The sequence below is a fragment of the Ceratotherium simum genome, chromosome 5 (assembly GCF_057802395.1).
Source record: "Ceratotherium simum simum isolate JZ-2026a chromosome 5, ASM5780239v1, whole genome shotgun sequence".
In the NCBI taxonomy this organism is placed as follows: domain Eukaryota; kingdom Metazoa; phylum Chordata; class Mammalia; order Perissodactyla; family Rhinocerotidae; genus Ceratotherium; species Ceratotherium simum.
In genome coordinates this window covers 50,545,168-50,560,446 of record NC_141904.1, presented here as the reverse complement: position 1 = coordinate 50,560,446, position 15,279 = coordinate 50,545,168, and the positions used below count along the sequence as shown (strand labels likewise).

The window sequence follows — 15,279 nt, the reverse complement described above, 5'->3', positions numbered from 1 at the left end:
TATTAAAATTAAAAACTTCTGCTCTTTGAAAGACACTGTTAAGAGAATGAAAAGACATGCCACAAACTGGGAGAAAATCTTTGCAAAACACATATCTGATTAAAGGACTGATATCCAAAATTACACAAAGAACCCTTAACGCTCAACAATAAGAAAACAAACAACCTGATTAAAAAATGGGCAGAAGATCTGAACAGATGCCTCACCAGAGAAGATATATAGGTGGCAGCTAAGTATATGAAAAGATGCTTCTCATTGTATATCATCAGGAAATTGCAAATTAAGACAACAGTGAGACACCAGTATACACCTATTAGAATGGCTTAAATCCCAAACACTGGCAGTACCAGTTGCTGGATAGGGAGCAACAAGAACTCTCCTTCGTTGCTGTTGGGAATGCAAAATGGTATAGCCACTTAACTAGACAGTTTGACATTTTCTTACACAAGTAAACATTTTCTTACCTTATAATCCAGCAATTGCACTCCTTGGTATTTACTCAGTTGAGTTGAAAACTTAACGTTCACATGAATCTCTGAGTTTTAATATCTGAGTTTTAATCCTGCCTCTGCCATTTATTAAAATGTATGCTGCTTAAGCTTTTTTTTTTAATTGATATATAACATATTAGTTTCAGGTGTACAACATAATGATTCAATATATGTATATATTGTGAAATGATGTATTCTAGTTAATATCCATCACTATACATAGTACATGCTTAACCTTTAAAAAAATTATTGGTTAAACAAATATCTATTTTTTTTGTTGTTGTTGTTAGGAAGTTCAGCCCTGAGCTAACATTTGATGCCAATCCTCCTCTTTTTTGCTGAGGAAGATTGGCCCTGGGCTAACATCTGTGCCCATCTTCCTCTACTTTATATGGGACGCTGCCACAGCATGGCTTGACAAGTGGTGCGTCGGTGTGCACCCGGGTTCCGAACCTGCGAACCCCGTGCCGCTGAAGTAGAGTTTGTGCACTTAACTGCTTACGCCACCAGACCAGCCCCTAAACAAATATTTTTTGAGTGCCTGCTATGTGCCAGGCAGTATTCCAGGTGTATATAATATAATATAGTAGTGAACAAAATAGACCTTACTATATGTCTAATAGGGGGAAACAATATATAAATAACTTATGATTAATTAAGTGCTTTGAAGAACAAAACACAAGGGAATGGAAAATTTTAAGGAGGGAAGCCTCTCTGAGGGGCTGTCGTTAGAAAAGAGACTTGAATAAGTGAATCATTCTACATGATTTGCAAATTTTCAAGCCAAGTGTGGCTATGCAAAGTTTGCTTTTTAAAACTTACTATGGGGGCCGGCCCCATGGCTTAGTGGTTAAGTGCGCGCGCTCCACTGCTGGTGGCCCGAGTTCGGATCCCGGGCGCGCACCGACGCACCGCTTCTCTGGCCATGCTGAGGCCGCATCCCACATACAGCAACTAGAAGGATGTGCAACTATGACATACAACTATCTGCTGGGGCTTTGGGGGGAAAATAAATAAATAAATAAAATTATAAAAAAAAAATAAAACTTACTATGGAAATTTCAAGCACATATAGAAGTACACAGAATAGTCCATGGCAAATCTTGTTTCATGTATACACCATCTGTTTCCCTATTCCTTTATTTTGAAGTAAATCTCAGACACTTTCTCCATAAATGTTTTAATATCTATTCTTGACATATTATAGTGCCATTATCATACTTTTTTTAAAAAAAGATAGTTCCATAATGTTATCAAAGTCCTTTGTTCAAATTTCGAATTGTCTCATAAATGTCATAATTTTATCTAAATCAGGATGTAAATAAGATCCGCACATTGAAATTGCTGGTATACCTTTTAATGTTAAGCTTTAATTTCCCTCGATTTTTTTTCTTGCAACTTATTTATGGAAGAAACTAGCCTTTTTTGTGTGTGTGAGGAAGATCAGCCCTGAGCTAACATCCATGCTAATCCTCCTCTTTTTTTGCTGAGGAAGACCAGCTCTGAGCTAACATCTATTTCCAGTCCTCCTCCTTTTTTTCCCCAAAGCCCCAGTAGATAGTTGTATGTCATAGTTGCACATCCTTCTAGTTGCTGTATGTGGGACGCAGCTTCAGCATAGCGGGAGAAGCGGTGCGTTGGTACGCGTCCGGGATCGGAACCCGGGCCGCCACTTAGCGGAGCGCATGCGCTTAACTGCTAAGCCACTGGGCCGGCCCAGAAACTAGCCTAAAATTGTCTGACAGTCTACTTTTTACTGATTACGTCTCCATGGTGTGGTTTAACATATTCTTCTGTGTTTGTAGCATGTCCCCTGTATCCATAGTTAATTGGTAGTTGCATATAAAGACTTGATCAGGTTTTGCTTTTTTGTGGTTTTTTTTGGCAAGGTTACATCATAGATGGGTTATTTACTTCCATCAGATGCCCATAATGTGTGAATCCATTAATTCATTAGGAGTTGCAAACGGTGTTATTCTGATGTTATTACTTCTTCATTATTAGCTGAAATACGAAGAAACTTTCCCATGTCAACTCTTTGAATTCTTAACAGTATATATACAGTATAGATTGTATTGAATAGGCAGGATAAGGGCTTGTTTCTTCTCCTTTGTTTCGCACTTTTCACGGTAACGAGTTGGTTCACAAGCGTACCCCAGTGATAACCAATTAGCTGTTTTGTTTTTTTAAAGAATCATTGTGAACTAATGGATTTGAACATATTTAATATGATCCAGTCCATTGCATTTGTTATCTTTACTGATGCGCAAATTGTCCCATCTTTTGCCATTTGGAGCCTCTTTAAATTGGCCTTAAGTTCTTTTGACACAACTCTACTCCCTTGATTTCTAGTTTGTCACAATATTCCAGGCTCATCTTGGGTATTTCCTATCCCAATGTGGAATCGGTCAGTTCTCCATGGAGCCTGGTTTCTTTCAGTGGTAAGTGGTATTTCAGTACCACAGTCTCGATGCTAGGGGTGCTCATTGCTCCTGGGTTGGTCGTTGTTTTTAGGCCTTTCAGTGGGCAGAACTAAAAAAGTAAAAAATAAAATAGATCATTTTGATGCTTACAGTTAAGATTCAGAACTACAAAGCTTTTATATGATGTCTCTTATCTGCATCTCCCTTCTTCCATACCAGGAGTCCTGGTTTTCAGGCAATAAAGTTCACTGTAAGTTAAATTGTCAAGAAGTGATTAAAGCTGGGAAAGTGACACTAGGTGGCAGAGTGAACCCAGAGAAAATAGGCTGTGCCATGGTATGCCTGGGACCGCTCACTCCTAGGGCTGGGCCTTCCCTGAGGAGGCTGTCTTCTGCTACTCATCCTTCTTTAGAAATGTCTGAGAAGAAGGAAGCTTATCTCATTGTCACTGGGCCACAAAATACAAGAGTACTGCCCTGAAGAGATAGAAGTGTACTAATGGAGTCAGAGAGCTGGCTTTGGCAAGAACAGAGAAGAGGAATGTGTTAGTTAGAATATTTCCTTCCCTGCTTCTAGGAAGTGGCACCCTCACTGCCTGTCTGCAGAATCCTGAAACTCCTGCAGGAAAATGCTGGTGTCAGCTGCTGTTTCACCAGGCCCTCAGTGCCTGACACACAAACACTTGCACATTGACTCTTGAATGAACACATGGGGGGGCGGGGCTTGGTGATCAGCCCAAGTGTCATCTTCCTTTGGTGTAGACCTGTCTACCCAGGCCTCTTGATCAAACCATTCGCCCTTGCCCCTGCCCAATTCTCTGTTCACTTATGAACCAGGGTCTTAGAGTAAAACCTGCCCTGTTGGGGAAACCTGTAATAGTTCTGAATATCAGTCTCCACTTTATCCAGAGAGGAGATGAGAATTGGCTTGCTTTGTAGAGATGGAAGACATGAGAGAAAGTTTAGCAACAGCAAACGGGCATGTATACCTGTTCTTAGGGCCCTAGACACCTTTGAAAATATGATGAAAGCTCTGTAACCTCTTTCCGAGAAGTATGCATATATGCAGAGTTTGGTTTATAGTTTTGGGTGTTTCACTCTCTCTGAGGGCTATACTTTTGCCCCTTGTTAACCTTGGATTAGAGGAAGAATTAACATCAAGTAAGAGCAGTCATTTAGGGCAGTGGTTCTCAAAGTGTGGTCTTAGGAACTTGTTAGAAATGCACGTTATAGGGTCTCACCCCGGAAACTTGGGTTGGGAGCCAGCCATTGATGTCTTAACAAGCTTCCCAGGTGATTCTGCCATACCCTAGGGAGACTTTTCTGGTTACACTTGTACTCCTGTGTGGTCCTTGTGCCTCACACCTTGTATCCTGTACCTTTGAGGGACCACCTGCCATCCTCTTGTTGTAGCAGTACTCTATTCCTCCTAGGCTATGTCCTGCCCAGCCACGTGACTGAGGAGATGCTGTGGGAGTGCAAGCAGCTCGGGGCTCACTCCCCTTCCACCCTGCTGACTACCCTCATGTTCTTTAACACCAAGTAAGTGTTCTAGAGGCTCCATGCTTAGCCACTGCTGGCATCTTCCCAGTCAAGAGGGTGGAAACTATTCAACTGGACTTCTGAATTCCTTTTACACATATTTGAGAGCCTTTGGGATACTGAAAACCTTCAGCCCCACTTGGCTGTATTTTGTGTGGTTACCAATGAGGCAGACAGCCTTGCCAGACCCCTACCATCAGTCTTGATGTGGCTCCTCCACTAGATAGTGTGTTTGGGTGTGGGCCTGCCCAGATCCTGGGAGTGGGCAGTGGTTCCTCCAAAGCACCAGTGGTGGAGGGTAAGTTATGGTCTCCTCCTGGCACCCCTGCCTTTGCCTTGCTTTCACTTGTGGTGCAGGTACTTCCTATTGAAGACAGTGGACCAGCACATGAAGCTGGCCTTCTCCAAGGTCTTAAGACAGACTAAGAAGAACCCCTCTAATCCTAAGGATAAAAGCACGAGTATTCGGTACCTGAAGGCACTTGGGATACACCAGACTGGCCAGAAAGGTAGGGGAAGGAGTCAGGGGCTGCAGAAACAGGTGCTAATTGTCCTGCCCCGCCCTTCCCTTGTGCCTGGGGGGCTAGTGATGAGTGCGAAGGTTGGGATTTGCTGGGTAGGAGTTCTCCATTCCCTTCTCCCCAGCCAGAAACTTCAAGCTCTTCTAGAAGCACAGATGCCCCAGAAAAATAGCTGCCTTTTCCCTTCATAGTCACCGCCCACGCCTCGTACCCTTTCCCCTTCCAATATTTCCTAGTTGGGGTGGCTGGAAGCCTAAGGTTCCAAATCTGGGCCTGAGCTAAGGGAGTCTGATGCCATGTCTGTGGTGGTGGGGGTGTGTTTTATAGTTACAGATGATATGTATGCAGAACAGACGGAAAATCCAGAGAATCCGTTGAGATGTCCCATCAAGCTCTACGATTTCTACCTCTTTAAATGGTGAGGAGGCTTTATTGTGACTGGGTGACTGTGTGTGTGCTTGTGTACCTTTGTGCAGACACATTCTCTAGTCCCAAACTGAGAGTAAATACATTAGCTTCCAAAAAGCTAAATGTAGAAGCAACCTTACTGGTTTTCCCAAAGCATGTGATGTGCCTAGCATTGTGATATAAAAGGGGTCCCTGCTCCCTGATGGTGTCCTTTCATGGAGAGGGGATGAATGTAGAGGGAGGAAGGTGCAGAGAGGCTGCCTCCATCTCATATGGAGCATAGCCCTGCATCTTTCTGGCCTTGACCTTTTGTCACTACCACTATCAATCAGTGGCAGACTCGTTTCCTTGGCTTTTGCTCTCTCCTGCCCCTGCAGTTTGGTATGTCATCTTTACAGCAATGCCAGAATGATCGTTATACGTTGTAGATCTTACCATGTAATATCGATTAAAACCTTCAGTGGTTTCCTTTTACTCTACAGAGAAAGACAGTAATCCTACTGTGGCCAATAAGGCCTTTCGTGCACTCCCCCTTGCTAACCTCATGTCCATGTAGCTCTTGGCTCTCTAGCCACAGTGTCTCCTCTCCGTTCAAGGCATCATGCTCTCCCTCCCTCAAGGCCTCAGCACATAATTTTTCCCTTTTGGGCAACCCCACACACACACTGCGCATTTGGCTGGTTAGCTCCTATCTATCCTTCTTCTCAAACACAGCTTTATCAGGGAAGCATTTCCAGATTCCCTACCTGTTCTCTCAGGCTGTTTCCTCTGTAGCACTTACCATTGTTTGTCATTTTGTATTTGTGTAACTGTTTAATTGCTGTATGTCTCCCCTCTTATCTGTAAGCTTCATAAGGTAGGGACTCTTGGGTCTAGCTCATTTCTTTAACATCAGCACCTAGTGCAGGGCTGGCACACAGTAGCCTTTTGATAAATCTTGAATGGATGGATGAATAACCGTGAGAGGGTAGCATGTGCTAAGTTGAGAGGTGCAGCACAACATTGAGGGAGTGGGAGGGTGAGCTCAGGTAAGGGCCCCAGCATCATAGTGAAGCTGGGAAGGCAAAAAGAGCCTCTCGGGTGGAATTGAGGAATTATGAGTGAATTTGGTAGAGGGAACAATGTGAGCAAAGACTTGGAGATAGAGGGCAGTGAAGTTGGTTCCAAGTGGGATATGGTTGGACTCAAGTAGATGAGCCCCAGGAGTCCTAGGCAGGTGCTTAGTCAGAGAAATCGCAGCTGGCAGTATGTGAGGGAGGAGCAGAAAGGAAGCAGCCTATCACTGGCATTTGCAGTAGCCGCAAAGGAGGTCCTAGAGGTATTGTGTGTTGGCTGCATGGAATTCAGTAGCTGTGCCACCATACCTTCCAGAGCTGCTGCCTTCCCAACTTTTGCAGACAGCATCTTTCTGGGAGGTTCAAGGTGGGAGGGTTGAGATTGTGGTAGTTTTACCCAGCTTTTATCGACATGTTCTTCAGCCCCCAGAGTGTGAAAGGCCGGAATGACACCTTTTACCTGACGCCCGAGCCGGTGGTCGCCCCCAACAGTCCAATCTGGTACTCAGTCCAGCCTATCAGCAGAGAGCAGATGGGACAGATGCTGACTCGGATCCTGGTGATACGAGAAATTCAGGAGGCCATTGCAGTGGCCAACGCAAGCACCATGCACTGAGATCCCTTAGCCATGGTGCAAGGGAGACCATCCAGGAAAAAACGGACAGAATTTCACACTAAAGAAGAGGCCTCCATTTCTTTTTTCTTTTTTTATTGGTGTAGTTATGAAGCCTTTCAGACTGCTTCTGTTTAAAATGTAAAAGGAAACTTTGCCCCCTGTGCATCTTCATAAACCTGCAGCAGCAGACTCCTCAGCCTGTGGGGGTTTTGGGTTTCCTGAGAGCCAGACATCCTAGAAAGTTGCTGGCTGACTTTTTCTTTTTTGTCTGGGGCCTGGGGAAAGGGCTTGGACTGTTAGGAGAGATGTGGCCCCTTCCCTTCCTCCAGAAAGATGGAATTAATGATGGATGGACCCTCCAGAGAATCTCCCCAGCTGGCTTCCACTCTGACTGGCAGACTTTGCTGACCACAGGGGAGCCACGGTCTGTTCTTTCTTCATGCTCAGATATAAACTTAGCATCTTAATGGAAGGAAAATGAGGGGAACTTCAATTATGATTTATTAAAGACAATTTCTATTACACCCTCCTTTATGACAAGTGACATTTTAGATGTTAAAGTAAAAACTTTACCATGGCTTTTTTTTTTTTGGCCTAACATTGAGGCCTTAAACCTGAGGCTCCTGTGCCTGATGGAATTCTTGTAACATACACTTGTGTATCATATAAAGATACCACTCTGTTTCTCTTATGTATTCTTAATCTAGTTGTTTATTAAGAATGACAAGCACGTCTTTTCAATATGCTAGTGAACAACGCCTCTTTATTTGGGAGGAGCCTGGCGGGACAGTGGAAGCAAAGCCATGCCTGTTAATTGAAAGGGCCAAGGTCCTGAGGGAGGGGGCAGCGACGGGAAACAGACCAATTCCAGGGCGCCGAGGCTAGGGCTTGCTGTGCGCATGCGTTTTCTCCCTCCAGCCCCGCCCCGGAGACGCACCGGCTCCGCCTGCCCGCACTGCGTCCTGACGTCAGCGACGCACTGGGCGCAGTGACGCTATCGGCGGGTTTATATTGGCGCGGTCCAGAAGGCGTAGGCCTCTGCGGCGCGGTCCTCGGAGACACGCGGACTTGACCCGTGTCCATGGCGGACTACCTGATTAGCGGGGGCACGTCCTACGTGCCAGACGACGGGCTCACGGCACAGCAGCTGTTTAACTGCGGGGATGGCCTCACCTACAAGTGCGGGCCTAGCGGGCACACCTGGGCGAGGAGAGGGGCGGCGCGCTGGGCTGGCAGGCCGGGTGGGGCTTCCATTGAGCCCGCTTGGGCTCGGGCATGGGGGACAGGTTCCGGAAATTACCCACTCATCTCTGGGGCTCAATGTGACAGATCTGAAGCGGGGCGGGATGGAGGAGGTATCTTGGCAGCGCTTGGGATTTCAGGCTAGAAACTCCATTCTCTGGGCACATGGAGTTGTCAGGTTGCCAGGGGTGCTGATGACAGGTGGCAGAAAAAGTCTCCCTTCTCAATCTCCACCGTGTGTTCTGCCTTGCTTGTGACACATAGGTTAGGGTCAGTGCCTTTTCTGTCCAAATGCCTTATGACACCATGTATGGGGATGGTGTCTCAGGCTGTCCTAAGCCTGAGCCTTACTCCCAATTCACTCCCCTCCTCCGTAGTGACTTTCTCATCCTCCCTGGGTACATCGACTTCACTGCAGACCAGGTGGTGAGTATGGCCAGCAATTGGGTCCCGAGCATCAAGGTTTGGTAAGATGCTAATGTCCCCTGGTCTCTCGGCTACCTCACCAGATTGGGCTTGGGGGTGGATTCTATGGAAGGATCCTACCGGCATGCAGGTCATACAAGGCACCTGTTTTGTGGGGGACCTGGCGTCACCCTGAGGTATATGAGGTGCGTTCCCACATTAGCTGGCCTTATTTCCTCAGGACCTGACCTCTGCTCTAACCAAAAAGATCACTCTGAAGACCCCACTGGTTTCCTCACCCATGGACACAGTCACCGAGGCTGGGATGGCCATAGCAATGGCGGTGAGCACCGTGGGGTATGAGGGCAGAAGCAGTAGCGCCATCTCTCTTACCCAAAAACATGCAATTATGCCTCTGTCACTTTTTCTGTCTTCTGTTTATCCTGCAGCTTACAGGTGGTATTGGCTTCATCCACCACAACTGTACACCTGAATTCCAGGCCAACGAAGTTCGGAAAGTGAAGGTCAGAAGGGCAAGGATCGTGGTCAAGAGCTCCTGGGAATTGCACTGAGGTGGAGTGGGGTGGGAGTGGGGGATTTATTTTCCTAATTTAGGATCGTTTTTTCCCATTTGGGCGTTCAGTTTCTTAGAAGAGATTGAGACCCTGTGTCTTAAGGCAATAGAAGAGGACCAAGTCTTAGGCAATAGAAGAGGACCAAGTGGACAGTGCCTACAGGCCACCCATGTCTCCCATCCCTGGGTTTGAGCTGTTGGTGTGATTTGGTCCTGTGGCACTGCCAAAGGGGGAGTTGGCACAGACCCTAGGCTTCACACGAGGAGCCTGATGAAAGCAGTTCAGAAATGCCCTTTCTCACCATCCCTTCCAGAAATATGAGCAGGGATTCATCACGGACCCTGTGGTCCTTAGCCCCAAGGATCGTGTGAGAGATGTGTTTGAAGCAAAGGCCCGGCATGGCTTCTGTGGTATCCCCATCACCGACACAGGCCGGATGGGGAGCCGCCTGGTGGGTATCATCTCCTCGAGGGACATTGATTTTCTCAAGGAGGAGGAGCACGACCGGTTTTTAGAAGAGGTGGGTGCCACTGGCAGAGCAAAGCCAAGCTCTGGCAGCCCAGGCTAAAGACAAGGAGGCTTTCTTGCCTGAATGGCATCTTTGAGGGCCTCTGCTGTCCAGGAAAGGTGAATGCCCAGCCAACTTTCTGACCCCTGCATCGGGTTCCTGCATCCCTTTCCCACCAGAGGTTCTCAATCTGCCCAAATGTTTGCCAGCATATATGCTGTATTCTTTGCCACCCCCAGGGTGGGGGCAGTGCTCAAGGACCAACTTCAGCCTCCTCTTCTAATTCTCTTGTCATTGCTGTGTGACTCTTCTCTACAATGTAACAGGTAGTTCCATGTACCATGTTGTCCTTTCCACTCCATTCTCACTCTTGCCACTAGTTTGCTTAAGAGACTGTTGGGTTCACTTGAGAAGGGTGGTTTGGTTGCAGGTGTGAACATAGTGGTCTTTGGAATCTCACCCCTGAGTTAGGGCAGGGTCTGTTGGGAGATCTAGTCTCTGGCCCTTCCTCATAGCTTCCCGCCCTCCTAGATCATGACGAAGAGGGAAGACTTGGTGGTAGCCCCTGCAGGCATCACATTGAAGGAAGCAAATGAAATTCTGCAGCGCAGCAAGAAGGGTGAGTCCTATAGGTAGGAAGGGTTCTGGAACCAAAGACCAGGGTCCTGATTCATGTCCTGCCCTGCCCCCAGGGAAGTTGCCCATTGTAAATGAAGACGATGAGTTGGTGGCCATCATTGCCCGGACAGACCTGAAGAAAAACCGAGATTACCCATTGGCCTCCAAAGACGCCAAGAAGCAGCTGCTGTGTGGCGCAGCCATTGGCACTCATGAGGATGACAAATATCGGCTGGACTTGCTAGCTCAGGCCGGTGTGGATGTAGTGGTTTTGGTGAGCTGCTGCACAGGCAGGGCGGGCAGTAGGGGCAGCTGACATAGCATTCTCACTGGGACTTCATCCCTGTCCCAGGACTCTTCCCAGGGAAACTCCATCTTCCAGATCAACATGATCAAGTACATCAAAGAGAAATACTCCAGTCTCCAAGTCATTGGAGGCAATGGTAAGGCAAGACTGGGCATTGAAGGATGTGGGGTGAGAAGTGAGGGAGCTAGGTTCTCACCTAGACCTTCACGTGAGCCTTTCCCTTTTCTTCACTGCAGTGGTCACAGCTGCACAGGCCAAGAACCTCATTGATGCTGGTGTAGATGCTCTGCGGGTGGGCATGGGCAGTGGCTCTATCTGCATTACCCAGGAAGGTGAGAAGATGCTTTCACAGGGCCCTTAGTACCCCGATGCCCTGGAGTTGAGAGCTTTCATGGGAACTACAATGAGTCCTCCGATAGGGGCAGCCCCAGGGCCAAACAGGCCCCTTGGATGGGTGACATGCTGGAAGCAAGATGAGCTCTCGTCATTCCTCACCTGCCACTCTCCTTGCCTAGCCTGGCCTCCTCGCTCCTGCTCTGCGCCCTCTCTAAACTCTGGTCTGTTTGTTTTATTTAGCGGCTCCCAAGATCCCTCCAGCCATAAAGTCCCACAGCCCCAAATGCCCTTCTACTGTCACGGGCTGCTATAGTAAGTCCAGCCCGGCCCACTGGCCCGGCCCAGCTGCCCACTGCCCGGCTGCTTGGTTGACTGTAGCTGTAGCTCCTGGGGTTTGTGGTGCTGACGGGTGGGTAGGGCAAGCTGAATGACAGACCATGGTTTTGGGGCTGCTCAAGAACACAGCTTCCTCTTCTTCCTGGGGTGCCTATAGGGCAGGACCTCCTTCCCCAGGTAGGCCCTGCTCTGCCCACATCTCCTGCAGTAGGCACAGCTCCAGGATCAACTCTGGAGCCCACTCTTCCACTCGACCACTGCCCTGATCTTGCCTGAGCTGTCCACCATGCAGTGAGGAAGGGATGGGCCTCTGGGTACTAACTGCACGGTGACCCCTACCCCAGCTGATACCAGCTGGGCGGGGCTTTCCCGGCTGCTGACTGCATGTGCCTGAGGCTTCCCTGGGCCATGCACACATGCATGTGCACATGCAGGGGTGAGTGGAGGTCATCACAGTTCTTTGTACTGTTCAAGGCAGAATGGGCAGCAGCCATCCCAGACATGCCTCTTCCTAAACTAGGCTGCAGTCCTGGTGCAGGTGTAGCTGAGAGCTCCTGGGTGCTGAGTCGTGGCCACAGGGCCCCTTGCTTGTCCCAACTCCACCCACCCATCTGTTCCTCCATCTCTCAACAGTGCTGGCCTGTGGGCGGCCCCAAGCAACAGCAGTGTACAAGGTGTCAGAATACGCGCGGCGCTTTGGCGTTCCTGTCATCGCTGATGGAGGAATCCAAAATGTGGGCCATATTGCCAAAGCCTTGGCACTTGGAGCCTCCACAGGTGAGGACCAGCACCCAGGGAGCTTGGTGGGACTCCTTCCCCAGTGCTGCTCAGGGTCTGTCCCCAGCACTCCATCTGTCTATAGTCATGATGGGCTCCCTCCTGGCTGCTACCACTGAGGCCCCTGGCGAGTACTTCTTCTCCGATGGGATCCGACTCAAGAAATATCGTGGTATGGGTTCTCTTGATGCCATGGACAAGCATCTCAGCAGCCAGAACCGATATTTCAGGTGAGACAGCAAGGTCAGTTACCTTACGCTAACCGTGCACTAACAGCCTCATCCGTACTATGACTTTGCCCATGTTTCTTGTCTCTTCTTGCAGTGAAGCTGACAAAATCAAGGTGGCCCAAGGGGTGTCTGGGGCTGTGCAAGACAAAGGGTCCATCCACAAATTTGTCCCCTACCTGATCGCTGGCATCCAGCACTCCTGCCAGGACATCGGTGCCAAGAGTTTGACCCAAGTCCGGTAAGCCTGGGGAGCTGGGACATGGGTAGAGGGGCTGGTCCAGGGCCAGCTTCTCACATCTGACACCTGCTCCTCTTTAGAGCCATGATGTATTCTGGGGAGCTCAAGTTTGAGAAGAGAACATCCTCAGCTCAGGTGGAAGGTGGCGTCCACAGCCTCCATTCGTAAGTGACCAACCCTTTTCTACCCTCTGTCCTTGGGGTAGATGTCTCTGCCATGCCTCCCTCCTGCCCTCACCTCACAGCTGGTCCTTCTGCCTACAGGTATGAGAAGCGGCTTTTCTGAAAAGGGATACAGCACACCTCCTCAATTTTTCAATAAAAGTTTGAAAAAAAGTGATGCCTGATCTTTGAGGTCAACAGGCAGGTGGGGCTCTGCAACACCCTCATTTCCAGGGGAAGCCTCAGACCCTAAGGTATGGGTGCTCCATGGACCTGGAAGGGGATAGTAGTTCTAAATTCAAAAAGTCCCTCCTGAGGCAGCTGGCAAGCCAGCTCTTGACTCCCAAGGGTTTGGTCTCACATTGAGAATCTGACTGGCTGCTTAGGAAGGGTCATGGAACAGTCCATGGGGCTTTGGACTGGCATCTACAGGGCCTCCTGCTAGTCCAAATCTTGGCCACATGGGACCAAGTTGAGACCCACATACATGTTCTCTAACTTGAATCTCTAAAGGACTTTGTGGAGAAAGCACTGAGATCTCCTCAAATCTATATGTGAGCAAGTAGATAGATCTGCAGTTTGGAACAGATGCATTACTGCCTCCTGGCCTCTGTGGGGCCAGGCAGTCCAGATGAAAAGGTGACCTCTTGGTTTTTTCACATCCCCCACCAAGAGCCCACTGAGCCAGCAGCCCCTGGCCAGCAACACATCTAGTACGAAACGGGAGAGACAGATTAAATTATTAATATGCTAGCAAGCAAGTCAAGTGTTACAGTGCCAAAGGGGAGGGGCTGGTGAAAGTGTGTGGGGAACCCCTGCACTCTGCAAAAGGAGTCAAAATCCCCCTGGACAGGTTAGTTCCTGCTGGTTCATTCTGCAGCTTGGACAGTGAGTGCTGTCCCTCCAGGTGGGGGGATGAGAGCAGCTCCTGTGACTCGGCCTTCATGACACAGGAAGTTGAAAGTGGCACAGGCATTGGGCTGTAAAGAGAAAGCCAGCATCAGTTTGGCTAGGGCTAGGCCTGGGCTCCCCTCACCATTCCCAAGTCCCAGGGCTTACCGTGTCCTGCACTTCCACAGCGATGCCCCGCTGCCTCATGGCTCGCAGCACTTGAGCCTGTAGCCGCTCAGTCCGGTCTCCAGTGCCCACCACGACAATCTCTAGGAAAGGATAGGTATGGCTAGTGTACAGCCAGGTCTGTTGACAGGCTGAAATGGGAGTGGCTTTCTGGGGCTCAACACCTCAGCCCTCCCCTCCTCCAATACCTATTCGGGGCACCAGCATCCAGAAGAGAGAGAAGCTTTCTTCAGTGATGTCCTGGTGGGATCCTACCTGTGTGGGAAGGAGACAGGTTACATACAGATCGACGCAGCTCTCCCCACGGCCCCTTACCTGCTCCACAACGGGGCAATGGAAAAGCCAAGTTTGCCAGGGATAGAATAAAAGGGCAGGTCTGTGACTGGCCCTCAGTTTCCTCATTGCAGGGAAGGGCTCACGTTCCACTGCACCACCGAGTGCGGGAGCAGCGCGCAGGGCCCGAGCACGCGATTTCCGTTGACCGTGAAGCCGCGGCTGCTGTAGCTGTCGATGTACATGGCGTGCGGAGACTCGCGCTGCAGCAGAGAGATGCGCGTCCGCTGATACAGCTCGTCATCCGCCGGTGTGAGCCGATGCCCACGCCGTGGGGCCCTGCGGAGGCGTATGGTCAGGGTCTAGGTGCCGGACCGGGGATCGCCGGCCGTGGGGGGCGAGATGTTTAGGGACGCTGGGTCTGAGCTCACCACAGCAGCTCCGCGGACGAAGAGCGCAGTGCGGGTTGCGCTCGGTACACGCCGCGAAGCACGAACGCGGCAGCCATGGCAGACCAGGGCGCGGGAAAGCGGGCGCAGAGTCAGCGGGGTCGTAGCAGAGCCCAGCTCAGCCTGGATGCAGCGCCCCCTGCGTCACGGAGGGCACCGCACAGCTCGGTCGGCACTGCGCGGGAAGAGGGAGCCGGCCAGTGCCATCTGTCCCAGGAGGGCGCGTCCCCCAGCGCAGCTCCGGTGTCTGCACCTGCTACCCGCTCTGCCCTGGGCCCCCGCAGACCGTCCCGGGGGAGCCGGATACCAGGTGGCGTGGCCTGGCGTCCGGCTCTCAGCCATTACGCAGGGCTCCTGGGGCCTGGGGCGGGCCGGCCGCGCACCTGGTCGAGTCCCGCACACCTGGCTAGGGCGTGGTGCCAGCCTCCAAGACCCTAATCCCAGGCTTTCGGGCGTCAGGTTCCGAAGGCGAGGCGCGCAGCTCGAATTCCCCTCGCTGGCCTCCGAATCACGCCCCTCCCCAACCGTCACTCGCGCGACCGTTGGCGTAGCCGCCGCGCGTCGAGCGGGGCGTGGCCACGCGTGGATTGGCTTCTCGGGAGCGCGAGGGGGCGTGGCCGGGTGGTTTCACCTTAAAAATGGCACCGAGTCTGCGGCCACAACAAGCGGAAGAGGATGCTGTGCTGGGACAG

At 50.2% G+C, this 15,279-nt stretch overlaps 3 protein-coding genes across 8 annotated transcripts in view; 2 read left to right on the top strand and 1 right to left on the bottom strand.

The window, feature by feature from the left end:
• QRICH1 (glutamine rich 1) overlaps nucleotides 1-7,796 on the top strand; it is a 46,415-nt gene extending 38,619 nt beyond the window's left edge. For all 4 annotated transcript variants that reach the window (XM_004419681.3, XM_004419682.3, XM_014791905.2 and 1 more), the window contains 4 exons: nucleotides 4,347-4,455; nucleotides 4,813-4,964; nucleotides 5,304-5,394; nucleotides 6,863-7,796. In XM_004419681.3, coding sequence (XP_004419738.2) covers nucleotides 4,347-4,455; nucleotides 4,813-4,964; nucleotides 5,304-5,394; nucleotides 6,863-7,055 — 545 coding nt within the window. In that variant the 3' untranslated portion in view covers nucleotides 7,056-7,796. The remainder of the gene's footprint in view (nucleotides 1-4,346; nucleotides 4,456-4,812; nucleotides 4,965-5,303; nucleotides 5,395-6,862) is intronic.
• A 283-nt stretch (nucleotides 7,797-8,079) lies between these two features.
• Nucleotides 8,080-12,981, top strand: IMPDH2 (inosine monophosphate dehydrogenase 2). The gene is made up of 14 exons (XM_004419680.3): nucleotides 8,080-8,234; nucleotides 8,675-8,723; nucleotides 8,944-9,045; nucleotides 9,152-9,226; nucleotides 9,591-9,797; nucleotides 10,317-10,404; nucleotides 10,478-10,677; nucleotides 10,756-10,846; nucleotides 10,947-11,042; nucleotides 12,016-12,159; nucleotides 12,245-12,389; nucleotides 12,484-12,627; nucleotides 12,708-12,791; nucleotides 12,891-12,981. The coding sequence occupies exons 1-14, from the start codon at nucleotides 8,137-8,139 to the stop codon at nucleotides 12,910-12,912; spliced, it is 1,545 nt and encodes a 514-aa protein (XP_004419737.1). The 5' UTR covers nucleotides 8,080-8,136; the 3' UTR covers nucleotides 12,913-12,981.
• Nucleotides 12,982-13,516: 535 nt separating this feature from the next.
• Nucleotides 13,517-15,108, bottom strand: NDUFAF3 (NADH:ubiquinone oxidoreductase complex assembly factor 3). 3 transcript variants are annotated; one of them, XM_087430984.1, is made up of 6 exons: nucleotides 14,990-15,108; nucleotides 14,570-14,762; nucleotides 14,285-14,477; nucleotides 14,054-14,120; nucleotides 13,848-13,948; nucleotides 13,517-13,768 (listed from the first exon to the last, which is right to left on the bottom strand). In XM_087430984.1, exons 2-6 carry the CDS (start codon nucleotides 14,644-14,646, stop codon nucleotides 13,658-13,660), a joined length of 549 nt encoding a protein of 182 aa, XP_087287110.1. In that variant the 5' UTR covers nucleotides 14,647-14,762; nucleotides 14,990-15,108; the 3' UTR covers nucleotides 13,517-13,657. The 3 variants fall into 3 exon arrangements, with proteins under 3 accessions (XP_087287110.1, XP_087287109.1, XP_087287108.1); XM_087430983.1 differs by having other exon boundaries at nucleotides 14,895-15,101; XM_087430982.1 differs by having other exon boundaries at nucleotides 14,971-15,101.
• Between the last annotated feature and the right edge of the window lie 171 nt (nucleotides 15,109-15,279).

What these genes read in the sequence shown, in the direction of transcription:
- IMPDH2 (XM_004419680.3), top strand. Translation starts at nt 8,137, where the DNA reads ATGGCGGACTACCTGATTAGCGGGGGCACGTCCTACGTGCCAGACGAC. An exon ending in GGGGATGGCCTCACCTACAA is followed by an intron (nt 8,235 to 8,674) that starts GTGCGGGCCTAG and finishes CCTCCTCCGTAG; the next exon opens with TGACTTTCTCATCCTCCCTG. An exon ending in TCTGCAGCGCAGCAAGAAGG is followed by an intron (nt 10,405 to 10,477) that starts GTGAGTCCTATA and finishes CCCTGCCCCCAG; the next exon opens with GGAAGTTGCCCATTGTAAAT.
- NDUFAF3 (XM_087430984.1), bottom strand. Translation starts at nt 14,646, where the DNA reads ATGGCTGCCGCGTTCGTGCTTCGCGGCGTGTACCGAGCGCAACCCGCA. An exon ending in GATGCTGGTGCCCCGAATAG is followed by an intron (nt 13,949 to 14,053) that starts GTATTGGAGGAG and finishes ATCCTTTCCTAG; the next exon opens with AGATTGTCGTGGTGGGCACT. An exon ending in CTGTGGAAGTGCAGGACACG is followed by an intron (nt 13,769 to 13,847) that starts GTAAGCCCTGGG and finishes TTCTCTTTACAG; the next exon opens with CCCAATGCCTGTGCCACTTT.